This window comes from Lytechinus pictus, chromosome 2, assembly GCF_037042905.1.
Source record: "Lytechinus pictus isolate F3 Inbred chromosome 2, Lp3.0, whole genome shotgun sequence".
Taxonomy (NCBI): domain Eukaryota; kingdom Metazoa; phylum Echinodermata; class Echinoidea; order Temnopleuroida; family Toxopneustidae; genus Lytechinus; species Lytechinus pictus.
This window is the reverse complement of record NC_087246.1, coordinates 25,824,180-25,838,796: the sequence shown is the minus strand read 5'-3', so window position 1 is coordinate 25,838,796 and position 14,617 is coordinate 25,824,180. Positions and strand designations below refer to the sequence as shown.

General features: G+C 34.5%; 1 protein-coding gene across 1 annotated transcript; it reads right to left on the bottom strand.

Annotated features, from left to right (window-relative positions):
- Positions 1-301: 301 nt before the first annotated feature.
- LOC129254506 (arrestin domain-containing protein 3-like) lies at positions 302-14,319 on the bottom strand. Its single transcript, XM_054892969.2, has 9 exons — positions 13,967-14,319; positions 12,159-12,293; positions 10,997-11,229; positions 9,052-9,234; positions 6,876-7,070; positions 5,708-6,188; positions 3,656-4,734; positions 3,146-3,437; positions 302-2,352 (listed from the first exon to the last, which is right to left on the bottom strand). Exons 1-7 carry the CDS (start codon positions 14,085-14,087, stop codon positions 4,469-4,471), a joined length of 1,614 nt encoding a protein of 537 aa, XP_054748944.2. The 5' UTR covers positions 14,088-14,319; the 3' UTR covers positions 302-2,352; positions 3,146-3,437; positions 3,656-4,468.
- Positions 14,320-14,617: the final 298 nt, after the last annotated feature.

Below are 14,617 nucleotides of genomic sequence, written 5' to 3'. Positions count from 1 at the left end.
ACTGGATGACATCATCAGTCCCCCCATTTTCATACCGACCAGGATGTAGACAGAACTGTTTTGAGAAAATAAACAAAATTATAATTTAAATGTCATTATTCTCTTATTTTGCATTGGATTTGATTGAATTTTCAGTGATAGTCTTGTTGATTTGGGGGATTTTTCTCTTTTTATTCAAATAAACTTTTTGTTGGGGTGGACTTGCCCTTTAAGGACGGGGGCGGGATGCTTCGTATAAGGTTAACAACACAGTAGAAGTTCTGTTAATAGGTGACTACAGTGCATCAGTCTAGAAACTGGATAAAACAATTGAAAATATATTTTAATTGAATTGCAATGGCCATATGATCACTATCAGAAAACATGGCTATTTTGAAGCATTCTGTTATTCATATTTGTTCACTGGAAACATACTTGTGATGGTATGAATTCTGTAAATAGAAATAAAAAATTGAGTGGGGATTATATTTTGAGACTTCATGATCTGAATATTGCATTTTGTGTAAGGAACTATGAACAGACTGAGGAAGTTTAAACTCAAACTGGTGCTATTTATCACTGGGGTGTGAGGGGAAAAACTCTGTAATCAGAGGTAACTACAACAAATAATTACATGCAACTTAATAATAACAGAATTTTCAACAAATCAAAATGATCCAAATCTTTGAACTGTGATGGATTTCAATATTTTATGCAATTGATCCTTTGAATTATGTTTAGTTTTTACATTTAGCAGAAATTAAAGGGGAAGTTTACCCTGACAAAAAATTGACTGCCAAAATAGCAGAAACAAATTATAAAAAATATTGCCGAAGGCTTGAGAAAAATCCATGAAAGAATAAAAAAGTTATTAGAATTAAAATTAGATTTGTGACGTCATATGCGAGCAGCTTTCCTAATGTTGTATGGTAAAAAAATCAATTTCATTTCTTTAGAAAATTGAAAATGGATTTTTACTGTACTTTCAGTATATCAATAGACAAAACATTTCACACCCGTTCATAAAAAGAAAACAAAAATAAGTCATCAAGAACCATTAAAAAATTAAAATATGTGCATGTTATATCACATAACATATGCCGCAGCTGCTCGTTTATGATGTCACAAATCTAAAATTTAAAATTCTAACTTTCTTAATCTTCAATGGATCTTCCTCAATCCTAACCAATATTTTCTTGTTATTTTTCTGCTTTGTTACAACAAACTTTTCTTCAGGGTGAACTTCTTCTTTAAATCTACAACATTAACAGTAATAAATACCGGTACAAAAAATTATATTCATTATGTTATAAAAGTAATATTTGCATCAAGTTTAATAATAGTACAGACATGAGCACTTCTCACAACATGTACAACTACACAAAGTGATACAAGCATTTTTAAAATGCACACAGGTACATGTATAAAGGCAAATTATGGAGACACTTCACCCTGATAATAAAAACACCAACCACAAGACATACTTCATTCATAAAGAGAAGAACCCTTGACAAAACGCTACTTAAAAGTAAAACATATACACATGTATATCATTAAATCATAAATTTTCCTATGGCATTCCCAGTAAGGGATGGGTTGATTGTCAAAATATCTAAAGGCTTCGTCCCACTGCACTTCTGGATGCAGAGAGGGTGTAAAACGGAAAAGAACATTGCCATACGTTGGAAAACATTATGTATCCGTTGTGTACTCTGTTTTATACGCTCTATATCCATTGAGCATCCGTCCATTGTAATTTCATTGTTCGCCCATTTTGTCCATTGTCTGGAGCAGATGAAAACGGATGGAGCCACCCCGAAATTTTGCTTGTCCGCTGTATCCGTTATGAATATGTTTTGTGTCCATCGGCCAGTGGGACCAGGCCTTAAGTGAGTGTGTAGAATTACGGAAAAGCAGGGGTGATGCTATAGATGGGTAGTGGGAAACCATCAACCCCCCCAAAAAAAATAATAATAGGAAATTTAAAAAAAAATCAGGTGGTGAAGAAAACAAGGAAATTACCTCTCTCCCTAAAATGTTCATTTGCCCCCTCCCCCCTCAAAAAAAAAAAATAATTGTGCATAGCCCCTGGGCAGTGTCTCCTTAATGGGAATAAACATTTGAAAGACCATTTTGGCCTGTCAACATTAATGGATCAAGAAGCTGCAGCTTTTTGGGGAATAATGAAACACTTCTCAAAACAATAAACTGTAGGTACAAGGCAAGTATGAGCACATTACACTGCATGATATCTAAAAATAAAATAATCATGGTGGATATATTATAAATATCTTAAAACATCAAATTACATCTGCTTCAACCCAAGAAGTAATCATCTCATTCCCATAGGCTATGGACAGGGACAGCAACCCGCTTTCAGGGGCGTCGATCCATTTTTCAGATTGGGGGGGCGAAATCATTAACGTTCCAAAGGCGCTCGATCGTACAAAACACCAACCCACACACACACACACACACACCCACACACACATACATATATATATATATACACACACACACACACATATATATATATATATATATATATATATATGTATATATCTATATATATGTATGACTCATGAGACACAGACACGTATCTCACTACACAGATAGTACGAGTGCCGAGAGTGAGCTCAAATTTCTTTATATTCTGAGCTGAAAACTTGATATTCTAAGCATTTTTGGTACCAATGATTAAGATTTGTATCTAAAAGAGAATAGATGCGAGCGCGAAGCGCGAGCTGAAAATTTTGATATTTCGATCTGAAAAAATGACAGTTTACTGCACGTTTTTGATAAAGAACAAGCTATATATCCAAGAAAAGATGATTGCAAATTGAAGCAGTTCTTTTGAGGCTTAGAACTGAAAATGGGACATTTACATTCACCAATTTAATCATGAAAAGTATGGGTTTTTGCTACAGAAATGATGCGAGCGCGAAGCGCGAGCTGAAAATTGTTATATTCCAATCTGAAAAGCGGACATTTTGAGCACGATTTTAAATAAAGAACGAGTTGTGTATCTCAATCTCGCTTGCTGAACATTACAATCTTGTTTTTTTTTAATGCATATCCGGAATTATTGGGGGGGGCAAAATGATGTTTGCCCCCCCAATATTTTCATTGGTGGGGCGATCGCCCCCCCTGCCCCCCCAGGATCGACGCCTCTTCCCGCTTTGCAAATGGGTTAAATTCATAAACAGATTTTCATAAACGTGAAAAAAAAAATGTATAAAACTGACCAAAACACTTCATTGAAAAGGCAAGGTTATGCCAATAACTTGAATGAAAGACAGTTTTCTTTGCAAAAGTATGGCTGTGATGATTAATATTAGTACATGGTATTCATTTTCTTGGATGTCTGCAAAAGGAGTCATAATAATACTTTACATAATAATCTATTACCTCATTTAATTATTAATTGATAACCAACTGTTTATATCGTCAATACTTTACTTCTGATATGTTGACATAGGCTATCTGGTTTAGATTTGTTTTATGTCTCACTCAATACCATTCATGTATCATATTTGATGATTGAAATGATAATAAGATGATTAAAGGGAACATCTAAGTTGATACTCTTGACACAAAGTACTTCAGTTAGAAGCTCAGATATCTAGATAAAGTGTATTTTTCTTGTTGTGGAATTAAACCTTACAATTTTGATTACTTTATTTTGAACTGGTATTGACTGATAGAAGCTACATGTTTCCAAAATGTAGATTTGACTTAAACACATTCATTCTTTGAAATTTAAATACTTTCAAACTACTCCAATAGAATATACATATACATGTATTACACAAATTTACAGCTAACTACTATTTGTAAATATATGTACAAGACATACAAGAACGTTTATTTTAGTCCACTGATTTTAAAGAAAAGGTCCATACTACATATACCACATTTTGTCACATACAAGAATGTGCAAAGAGTTAACTTCAAGCTTGCACTTCCATGCATTTTATTGAACCTCATGTACATAAAAAAAATACACACTGTATAGGAAACAAGGCAAGGTATTAAAAGGAAGAATATATTACTTTTCCGTTTCTCATGAATTTACTTGAGATGTTTTGTAGTCCTCGGTTTATGTGAGGACCCTATCAAACATTATTACCTTAACAATAATAATTAGCCTTAGGTAATTATTTGCTGATTATTATTATTCTGCAGTAAAGAGAACATGATATTTTTTTAAAAATTACTTTCAAAGCTGTATGAATGATCTGAATTACTGTAAATATACATGATGAGAATTGACTGTTAATGATAAATAGTAATATTTTCATTTATATACCGGTAGCACTACATACATCAGCTATACCCAAGATTGAAAGCGCTTTACATATATGATAACTGGCATACAAAGGATAACTTGAAGGAATAACTAAAGTGTCGTCGAAGACAATAATTTCAGCATTGTATATTCAATCCCATTCACTGCTAGGCAATGACGTGTTGTGAATTCCTAATAATGTCATTCCCCTTTCTTTTCCTCCGGGTAAGGGTTATATGGTGGTTGTTGACCACTCTGTGGTTGGGTAATGGTAGGTGGTGGTGGTCCTCCGTCTGTTGATGTTGGTGCCCCTGCAGGGAGTCCCATGGCTGCATATAAGGTGTCTGGATCATAGTAAGGGTAGTGTGGTGCGTACATGACGCTACCGAACGATCCTTCTTTACCAGTGATCTCCTGGGGTCCTCCTACCGCTGCTGCGTATGTAGGAGGGGGTGGCAAACCTGAAGCTGGAAGAATAAAACAGTTATTATTACTGTAAGGTTTGGATAACTCTTCCGAGGTGAGGTGGATGGGTACCTGGCAGGATTGATTCCTGGAATGTACTGAGTACAGGAAGCAGCAGCTCAAGCCTAAAGGGATGGTCTGGGCTGAAAATATTTATGTCTTAATACATAGAGTAGAATTCACTGAGCAAAATGTCGAAAATTTCATCAAAATCGGATAACAAATAATAAAGTTATTGAAGTTTAAAGTTTAGCAATATTTTGTGAAAACAGTCATCATGAATATTCATTTAATAGGTGGGCTGATGTAACATCCCCACTTTCCGTTTTCTTATGTTATTACATAAAATCATAATTTTTTCATTATTTCTTACTTGTGTGAATAATATGTCTCCCTTATAATGAAATAAGTTGCAGCAATAAATATCTAATGCACTAAATCAGTTGTCAATCCAATTTTTCTAGTTTTTGGAGGAACCATTTGAATAAACCTAATTTAATATAATAAAATACAAAAGAACAAGTGGGGATGTGACATCATCATCCCACCTAATGAATATTCATGACAACTTTTTTCACAAAATATCGCTAAACTTTAAAATTCAATAACTGTGTTATTTGTTATCCGATTTTGATGAAATTTTCGACATTTTGCTCAGTGAATTCTACTCTATTTATTAAGCTATAAATACTTTCAGCCCAGACCATCCCTTTAATCAGGTGTAATAGCAGTGCTCAGAAATATTTCTAGATAGGCAATCATGAGCAGAGATTGTATGGGCAAGTTTGATTGAAAAAAAAAATCTTGATTAGATAAAAACTAATTCAAGATTAAAGCCTTAACTGATCTCCTACCCTCCTCCCTTATATGTGATAGTACCAGTTACCAGTGATAGTCACCCATTAAAAAGTATTTTGTGTCCAAGCTCTATTAAACACAGATGATTGCACAAGACCCCATCCTACGTTAACTTACATGGGTCTGTTGACAGGGGATATCCTGGCTGTGCTGCTGGGGGTGGGTAGCCTGGCTGTCCTGATGGGGGATATCCTGGTTGTTCGGTTGGAGGATAGCCGGGTTGTCCTTGAGGGGGATAGCCCGGTTGTTCTGCAGGTGGTGGGTAACCAGGCTGTCCAGACGGAGGATATCCCGGCTCTCCTGCAGGTGGTGGATAGCCAGGTTGCCCCGATGGGGGATATCCCGGTTGTTCTGCCGGAGGATAGCCAGGTTGTCCTTGAGGGGGATAGCCAGGTTGACCTGGTGGAGGATATACCCCAGGTTGGCCTGGTGTGGGGGACACCGGTATAGGTTGTCCTGCATACGGGGCATAAGCTTCGAAGCCCTGAGGAGCTTGGGTAGGATCCTTCAAGGTTTGTTGGAAGGCTGGAATGGTACCAATCACGACAGGAAGCTTTATTTCAGCATCCATAGGGGTTCCAGAAACATCAGCTTCAATCTAATGAAAAAAAAACACCCGATACTGATGAATCAAATTATATACAATTATAAAATCAAGTATCCATACTTACTGTGAAGATAAACTCTGCAATGTTTTCATAAGATGCAACCATTATCCTCATAGGTTTGAATGAGTTTGTGTTGATAAGACTGAATGAATAAAAATCTTCATAACTTTATGAATAAATTGATCAGGAAGTGCCTTATTATTCAAATAATTATCAATTTAGTTTGCAGGTTTACATATGAAAGCTCTATCAAATATATTAATTTTCCTGAGTGTGAAAACAATGATTTCTTATGTCATCTCACCAATCAGATCTATGAACCTTGATAGCCAATGTCTGTACCAAAGATTAGTTCTGTGCCTATAAAGTCTGGATTTATGTTCAGTGAGCACTTCTGCTTCTGACATCTTTGAGCCAATTCAAGTTTGTAACCTGGCTGAATTTTAACTGATTTCAACAAATTTATAGAGTCCCTCTATCAAAGCTGTAAACTGTTTAAATTGTATTTACTACTTAGTATTCATGTTTCGGGGCAAATATTTTCCATACATTAAACAGAATATGGTCTATCACCTGTACATTTATTCCTCATGAATCAAATCATATATTTTCTATCATTTTTCATTTTAAGTACTAATTCAAATAAGAGTACTGCAAGGTATGCTAATAATTCTTACCTCAACAAAATACTCGAGTTGAATATTCGGGCAGTTGTCATACGTGCAAGGAGGGATGGGAGGAATCAACATCTTCATCCTCTCATAGTTCACTGACCCCATAGCTTCACAGCCATCTAGCTTGAGTTCTGTAATCTTCTTTGTAACATATCTGTGGTGCGTTCTCCCACAGTTGGAGGCTGAGAAATGTGCTTTCTACAAAAGTGCGAATAAGGATCAAGGGTCAGTGTTTGGCCATGTGGCTATCTATCACTTTCATGTATAGAAAGTATTTTCATGTTATATATAGGCCTATCAAATCAATGTTTGAAAATACCATGCAAAAATGCAAATTCTTATTATTTTAGTTGGGCAATAAATACAACCATATACAAACCAAAATGTACTGTCTATGGAATGAAAAAAAAAGGATATTATGTAATAATTAACATAAATCTACATGTATACATGTAGATACAAGTAGGTGGTGCACAGCTAAAACAAAATGTGTGATAAAAATAAAGCAAGAGTGAATCTATCAACGGGGTAATAATTGCTACTGATATGCATTAGAATGGAACATAAATATATATAGCAGGTAATATAGAGCTAATACAAAACACAATGAATTGAAGTTAGATATTCATATACTCATGAAGTCTATCCACTATTATATCAATGTCATACAGAGTAAATTGTTAGGGTACCAAACCAATTAAAATTTTAAAATTACATACCATTTTTAGTCTCCATTTCAATTTTATTTAAATCCAATTTTAATCTTGATCACTTAAGAAAATTGTATTTATTTACTTATGTATTGTATTTCTGTACATTAAATCTTATCTATTTTGAATAGCTTTACACTATTACTTTTAAGACTGTTTATTTTCTTATGTTAAGCTTACCATAACTTCTTCCATGTACCTACATGATTTGTTTGTTTTGTTTTAATGTTGCCCATTGATGAACTTTACATATCTTTTGGCTGTATATCATGTATTGAATATTATTGCTTAAGAGACCATTCATTGAATTGAATTGAATATAATTACTTTGAACATAACTTAAACATATTAATAATAATGCAGAAAAATTTGCTCCTGGCGATATTAATCCATGAGCCAGTGTGGGCTTGGATCAAACAAATGACTGTAACATCATGATTAACAGAAGTCTTTGTGAAGTCAAGAGCACTTTCAGTTTGATTCATATTTTACATAATGCCACACCTGTGCACGTGTAAAAGAGAAAATAGCTCAATAACACATAACTACCAGCATTTTTATTTATTTCAATGACAGCAACATGATACAGACAGCACATAAAAATGATATTTATAGATAAACTAAACAGGCCCTTGCCTTAGCATGATGATTTACCATTGTTTTGCAATGTGGTATACCCTAGCTTCTCTGTCTAGTTTCCATATGGTCTCATCCCACATGGTCTAAATCATGATACCACATATCAAAGTTGAGAATATGCACATAGTAACAGCGCTATATAAATGGACAAATCACTATTTTATATTATCATAGTTTGACTATGTACAACAAGTTTGTCTTCTAACGATTTGGTTAATTTGCCATAATTATCATATCTATAATTTTGTCTAATTTCCAGATAGGTTTTACCCATTTTGTCTTCTATCCACTTGGTCTGGTGCCACTCAGTCCATATTTAGATCAAATAAACAGTTTATGAACCAAATTGTCATTTGACAATAATTAAGTACAAAATGATTAGTAGACGCAATATAAATTAGACCATCTGGCCATTAGACTAAATGACAAATGTACTTTTTATTAGATGAAGTGTAGTTAGACCAAATGACAATGAAACCAAACTGATCATAGACCATATTGGTGTGGCCAATGGGTGATTTCAAGTTCAGTGTTGACCTTTTGGTGTTGGTGTTAGGTCAATTTTTACACGATTATAACACCAAACATAACATGAAGATGGTCCCGAAAAGTCATTCACTAGTTGTTGAGATGTCAATCATGTGATCTGGATAAGTTTTACAAAATCTGAATTAGTTTTGGAGCTAGGGGAAGCGATCCAAATTTCAACACTAACACCAACACCAAGGCCAACACTGGACTTGAAATCACCCAATAATGTGGTATTGGACTATCTGAAATGAGGGCCAGGGCCGTGCTTGTAGACCAATAAAATAAATCAAACTGAATACCTGTTGTAGCTTTGCTTTGATGTCAACGATTGTCCGAGAGCTGTTGTTTTGAAGGTCTAAGGACACAAATATATATTCTCCCGGAACATAGCCCCTCTTGTCTATTTGTCCCTGGAGGACGATAGGACCAGAAGCGCAGCAGAGACAACATACAGTCTTCTCTATCTGGTGATTGGCTGGAACCTAACAATAAAACAGACATCCGTTATTTCTTTTAATATGTGCTTAAATGATCCTACTGTAATACCCTATTTAAATTGTTAAGCATTTTGTTTAAGCCCATCAGTCTATTGGTTAAAGTTTTAATCAAAGTTTTAAACAGGTTGTTTAAAGAGTTTAAACTACTTTAAAAAGTTTACCAATTTAATTTTTTTTAAAGTTTCAACAACTTGCTTAAACAACATGCTATCATTTTACTGTGTATCTAGTAAAATTTATAGATAATAAAACATCAATTATTACAGAATGGCAACCATGCATAATTAATTACCAACGCATTGCCAGCTATGCATCCAGTAAATTTACCATGCATTTGGTAAGAACTTGTGCATGGTAAATTTACCGGATGCATGGCTAGTCATATGTTTGGTAAAATTTACTTGCGCATGGTTGCAATTCTATAATAATCAATGTTTTATTATATCATTCATCCCTCTCTGATGAATAGATGAGATCAAAATGAGATCATGGATTAAAACAAAATGTTTTAATTCATTTCCTTGTAGTCATCTTTTAGTTGGCCTATAATCAATCAATCAATCAATCAATCAATAATCACTCACTCAATCAATCAATCAATCAATCAAATTTCATGTTTGATTAAAGATATCATGCCAATTTTCTTAAACCTAAATTTAAGTATCAGCCCAAAATAAGTTGTGGGCAAAAAATCTAAAAAAAGATAATAAAAAAGAGTGAATTAAGATGTGGTTGGATGTACTTTATTTAACAAAATAACAAAACTTGAGACTGAGAGGTTTTCTGCTGAAAGAAGGCTCGTATATCTGTGTTCGATGGACCATATCCCATGAATTTTATGCCAGGTGTATAAAACTTTAAAAATTCATATATCATAAAATATAATTTGTTGATTTTCACATTTATCCCATCTAGAGTGCCATTAACATTTTTTGTAGGACACAGTGTAGAAGGAAGTTATATCCTATTTTTTTTAAGGCATTTTCTAATACAAGGAAGTTATATAATAAAATACAAGGAAATAGGAAATGAAGTATATATAATGAGAAAGTGATAGCCACTTTATTATTTCCACTTTCACAAGTTATTCTGTATTATTTCGCAGTTTCCATTCCTTCATTGCACTGCAATGCATTGCTATTAGAACTTGCAAGAAACTCAAGTTCCAATTCTAAATCAGGTATTAGTCCCAGAATGAAGCATTTTGGGTTTTTTTTTTATCAAACACAAATTTTTAGATTAACTTTCTTGCAACACCCCCATTAAGCTTGCTTTTGGATGTTTCCTTAAATTGCAACTGAATGTCAGTTCCTTGCAGCACCAGAGTCTTAAACTGCATAATTGTCCAGAACACCTGAACAAAATATTTTTTGGGTATGATGTATTAAAATTGCAAGATATAGAGGAAGGTATACTCAAAGAGGAAGGAACGTTGAAAAAAAAGGGGGGGGGGGGTTGCATGGCAGACTTGTTTTCAGATTTGTTTTCGAACTATCCACACATTTGTTGGAGTAAAATAACTTACTTTCATTTTTTCAAGCACCAAACTTCAACTTCAAATTGTACTTTATCAGAGTTGCAGTTAGAATGCAGACCAGTAAAAAAAATCAGCTTATGTTGCTGATCAATCTGCTTTTTTATAATTTAAAAATTCACTGTGAAATTAACGAGCATAGCAAAATAAAATACACAGACCAGGAAGCGCAAAAAAAGCATAACCGTGCAACGTCCTCAAGTTAAGACTTACCAATACGTTGTGTTCATAGTTGAGATCTTTGACTGTAAAGATACTGAAAAGCCTCTTGGCATGGTGATCAAACTTCCACGGTCGATCAATGCAAATCTTGACAAAGTACCTCACGTATCCATACTGGCCTTCAAACGGTGCAGGTAAGGACATGCTTGGAAGCTGAAACTGGAAAGGAAATCGATGCTCCCCAGCTGATAGTTTGATGCGGTCTGAGTTACTTTCACTCTTTGCTGAAGAAAATGGATAAATCCAAAAATATAAAAGCATATTGACAGTAACCCCCTCAATCTTGGAGAATTGATATGCTATAATTTTAATATTAATAATGCACTTATTTAAGACATATTAAGGGCAATATACTTTTAGTTCTATGAAAAATACACAAATTGATTTTGTGTAGGCCTACAGTGCAGGGACATGAAAATGTTCAAAAGTTCTTGAAAATGAATAGGAAAGAACTGAAGACACAAAAATGAAATTATTCTTAAATTTTCAAAATACAGTTTTTTATTTGGATGCTGTAAATAAGATTTTTGCAACAGGGATTTGAAATTCACAATTTAACCAGATAGCCAATGCCTTCATATAGGCCTCTTCAACAAATTTGATATCTAGTTCTATACCAGGGATTCACACAAACAAAGTAGGACTTATGGCTGCTCTTATTGGGATTGAAAAACTGAAGCGTGATTATATGCAGGAATATACAAATTGAAAGAAAATGCATTCATTCATCAATGATGCAATTTGAATTGCAGCAAAAACTAGAATAATGCATAATGCAATGCCAAATGGAACTTTTTGGTCAAGAAAAATTGCATCATTCATGTCATCAATACATTTAAGGATGCAAATTTTAGGCATTTTAAAAATCATTTTGAAGGAGGTGAGGGCTCTTTTAGATGTTTTCTTTCAGACAAATATAAACATCAACGTTGATATTAGGTTTGGAGTTTGAGTTCCATTTATCGTTTAGCATTTGAACCTTGCAGCGTGTTCTAGAATAAAATAGAATTGAATGAGAGCCTAGCAATTGACAGGCAGTCTGCCAAGTTTGATTCCATTATAATTTATGTGAGGCCCCCCACGTGGCAGAGCAGTTAGCCTCAAGGAAATCCTTTTCCTTCACAATTAATATATTTCCTTAAAACAAACTCACCCACACCACGGAGTGTGACTTCCTGTTTAAAGTATCTGTGTTTTGTAGTATATCTCACTGTCCGTTGATTGTCCCCACTTCCCTCAGTCTCTGTCCAATGCGTATATGACTTTCCAACACATTTTATTTGGATACCTAACATACAAAATGGTTGCAATAATAACATGATAAAATGCTTAATTTATCAACAGAACTTAAGAAGGGAAGCAAATATATGAACCAAAAAGTGCATTATATCCCTCATTTCAAAGTTTAAGCTTATGCTTAAATAGTAACCTATACTAGACCCCTTTTGACTTCAGGCAGTGTTCATGACTTGAATCTTTCCAAGTATTAGATGATTACCTACATTGCTAGTTGCTACTGTACTGTTAATATTGTAGTAGTAGCAAAATCTGGAGATCTTTTCTTCTCCTATTGCTTCCAAAATGATTGATCAATCCCTAATTATCGGCAATCTTTCATCCACAGTTGTGACACATCAACACAAACATCATTCTTTTTTTCACTCACATACACCTTTATCGGCTGCAATTATTTCTAATACCAGATGAGTATGGTTGCGCTGTGGCAGCAGTGGGATATAAATTTAGTGAATGAATATTATACAATAATTAAACCAAGCAAAAGTATCTAGAACAATCAAATGTTTTAGAATTTCCATATTGTATATGACTGTCCAGTACACATTTTGGGCAGTTCCCAGAAAGAAAATACAATCCAAAAATGTGCGGTTCCAGTGTAATACAATACTCCTTAAGACATTTGAATGGAAAATCTGCATGGTACATTAGGTCACCTGTGTTTGCAGTCAGTGGTACAAATACATTAAATACAATACAATTGGACCTCAAGGAAAGACAGAGCGATTATATCAATGGCTCAGAATAGAGATCCACCCATATGTTTTTAACTGTATTTATATTTTATCTTAATATTTTGTACAATGTGTTTTTTTGTTGGGATTTTTATACGGCAAATAAAACCAAACCAAACTCACAATTGCTTACATGTCTTTACTTTAGCAACAAGGAACCTAGACCAAAAGCTTTGGTCTCTGTTATATTGGTTGTTCCGCTGAACTCCGTTGGCTCCACTCACCAATTACAGAGACCGAAGTTCTAACTCGATCTGTACAGGGACTCAATGGCCATATGTTTATGTATTAAGTTCGGATAAACCAAGGAAGTGGGAGTTGCGCGACAGCAAAAGTACCGGTAAGTCACTGTTTTTTTAATTTTTCATTTTAAGTTTATTTTTTCCCATTTTGGTGCAAAACGGAATAATAATCTTTATTTTGGTCAAGTTCTTTTTATATATTTTTATCAAATAAAGACAAAAATCGATGAGCCCCGTCAGGGGGATTTTGCATTGTTGACCCCCTAATGGCAGCTGCACGATCGCGAGCCGTCTGTGATGTACGAGGAGAAATTAAAAAAATTTAAAATAAATGGTAAACAACTCCTCAAAACAGACGGCTGCTAGCTGTCTACAAGGAACCTGGGAGGAACAATAACAAAAGATGTACTTAATTGTTTTGATTAAATGCAAACTTTAAAAGGTTTATTAGGCCTACTTTGATACATAATTATACTTTAAGCTACATAATTATACTTAACTGTTAAGCTTTGCACCTTCGTGGCACAGATCGCTTCAACAAGAGATCACTATGAGACAATGAGTATGTACCCCACTCCCTGGCCCTCGACCATGCACCATGCACGATGGTTTCCACTCCATCCCATGTCTGAAGATAACGAACGACCCCGCCCCTATTCCAGGACGATAGGATATACCGACATACTTACCTCTAATATCGCCCTTTTCTTCACTGACAACGATCTTTACTTCTCCATAGATGGTGTCCCCAGGTTTATAGACATCTTGGTTGCCAGAGAAAAGAACCTCAAGAGCCTGTAACTTCCCCATATTTTGACGATGATTGTTCGACAGTACTACGTCGCGACACGAAAGAGAGAGCAGACGTGCAGACAACAGCAATGCAACTGAATGATTCAGCTTGGATGCTGGAGGTTGGAATTGGGGTCGGCGCAGCGACCCGCGGAATAGGCCGGGTATGATGAGATAGAGACTATTTATAGATCGACCATAGAGTTAAATACACTGTACGTATATAACTCTATGAGATCGACCCTACTCCTGGCGGCGCGCGCGCCAGATCATCCGTACTCCCGATTAGACTTTGTCACAAATACTATTTCACCCTTAAAAAATATATATATTTCACTTTTCAAAAAAATATGAAATATATTTCACTTAAAAAAAAACATGTTTCACTTCTCAAAAAAGATATATTTCACTTTTTACAAAATATGTTTCACTTTGTTTCACTTTTCAAAAAAAATATATTTCACTTTCTAAATAAAAATTATTTCACTTTTCAATGAAATATATGTCACTTAAAAAAAAACATTATTTCTCTTTTGAAAACAATATAT

Excerpts from the sequence above, each read along its gene's own strand:
- LOC129254506 (XM_054892969.2), bottom strand. The coding sequence starts at position 14,087 with ATGGGGAAGTTACAGGCTCTTGAGGTTCTTTTCTCTGGCAACCAAGAT. Across the intron at positions 12,294-13,966 it reads AGAAAAGGGCGATATTAGAG|GTATCCAAATAAAATGTGTT; the intron begins GTAAGTATGTCG and ends TTTGTATGTTAG. Across the intron at positions 4,735-5,707 it reads TCCCCTGTCAACAGACCCAT|CTTCAGGTTTGCCACCCCCT; the intron begins GTAAGTTAACGT and ends TTATTCTTCCAG.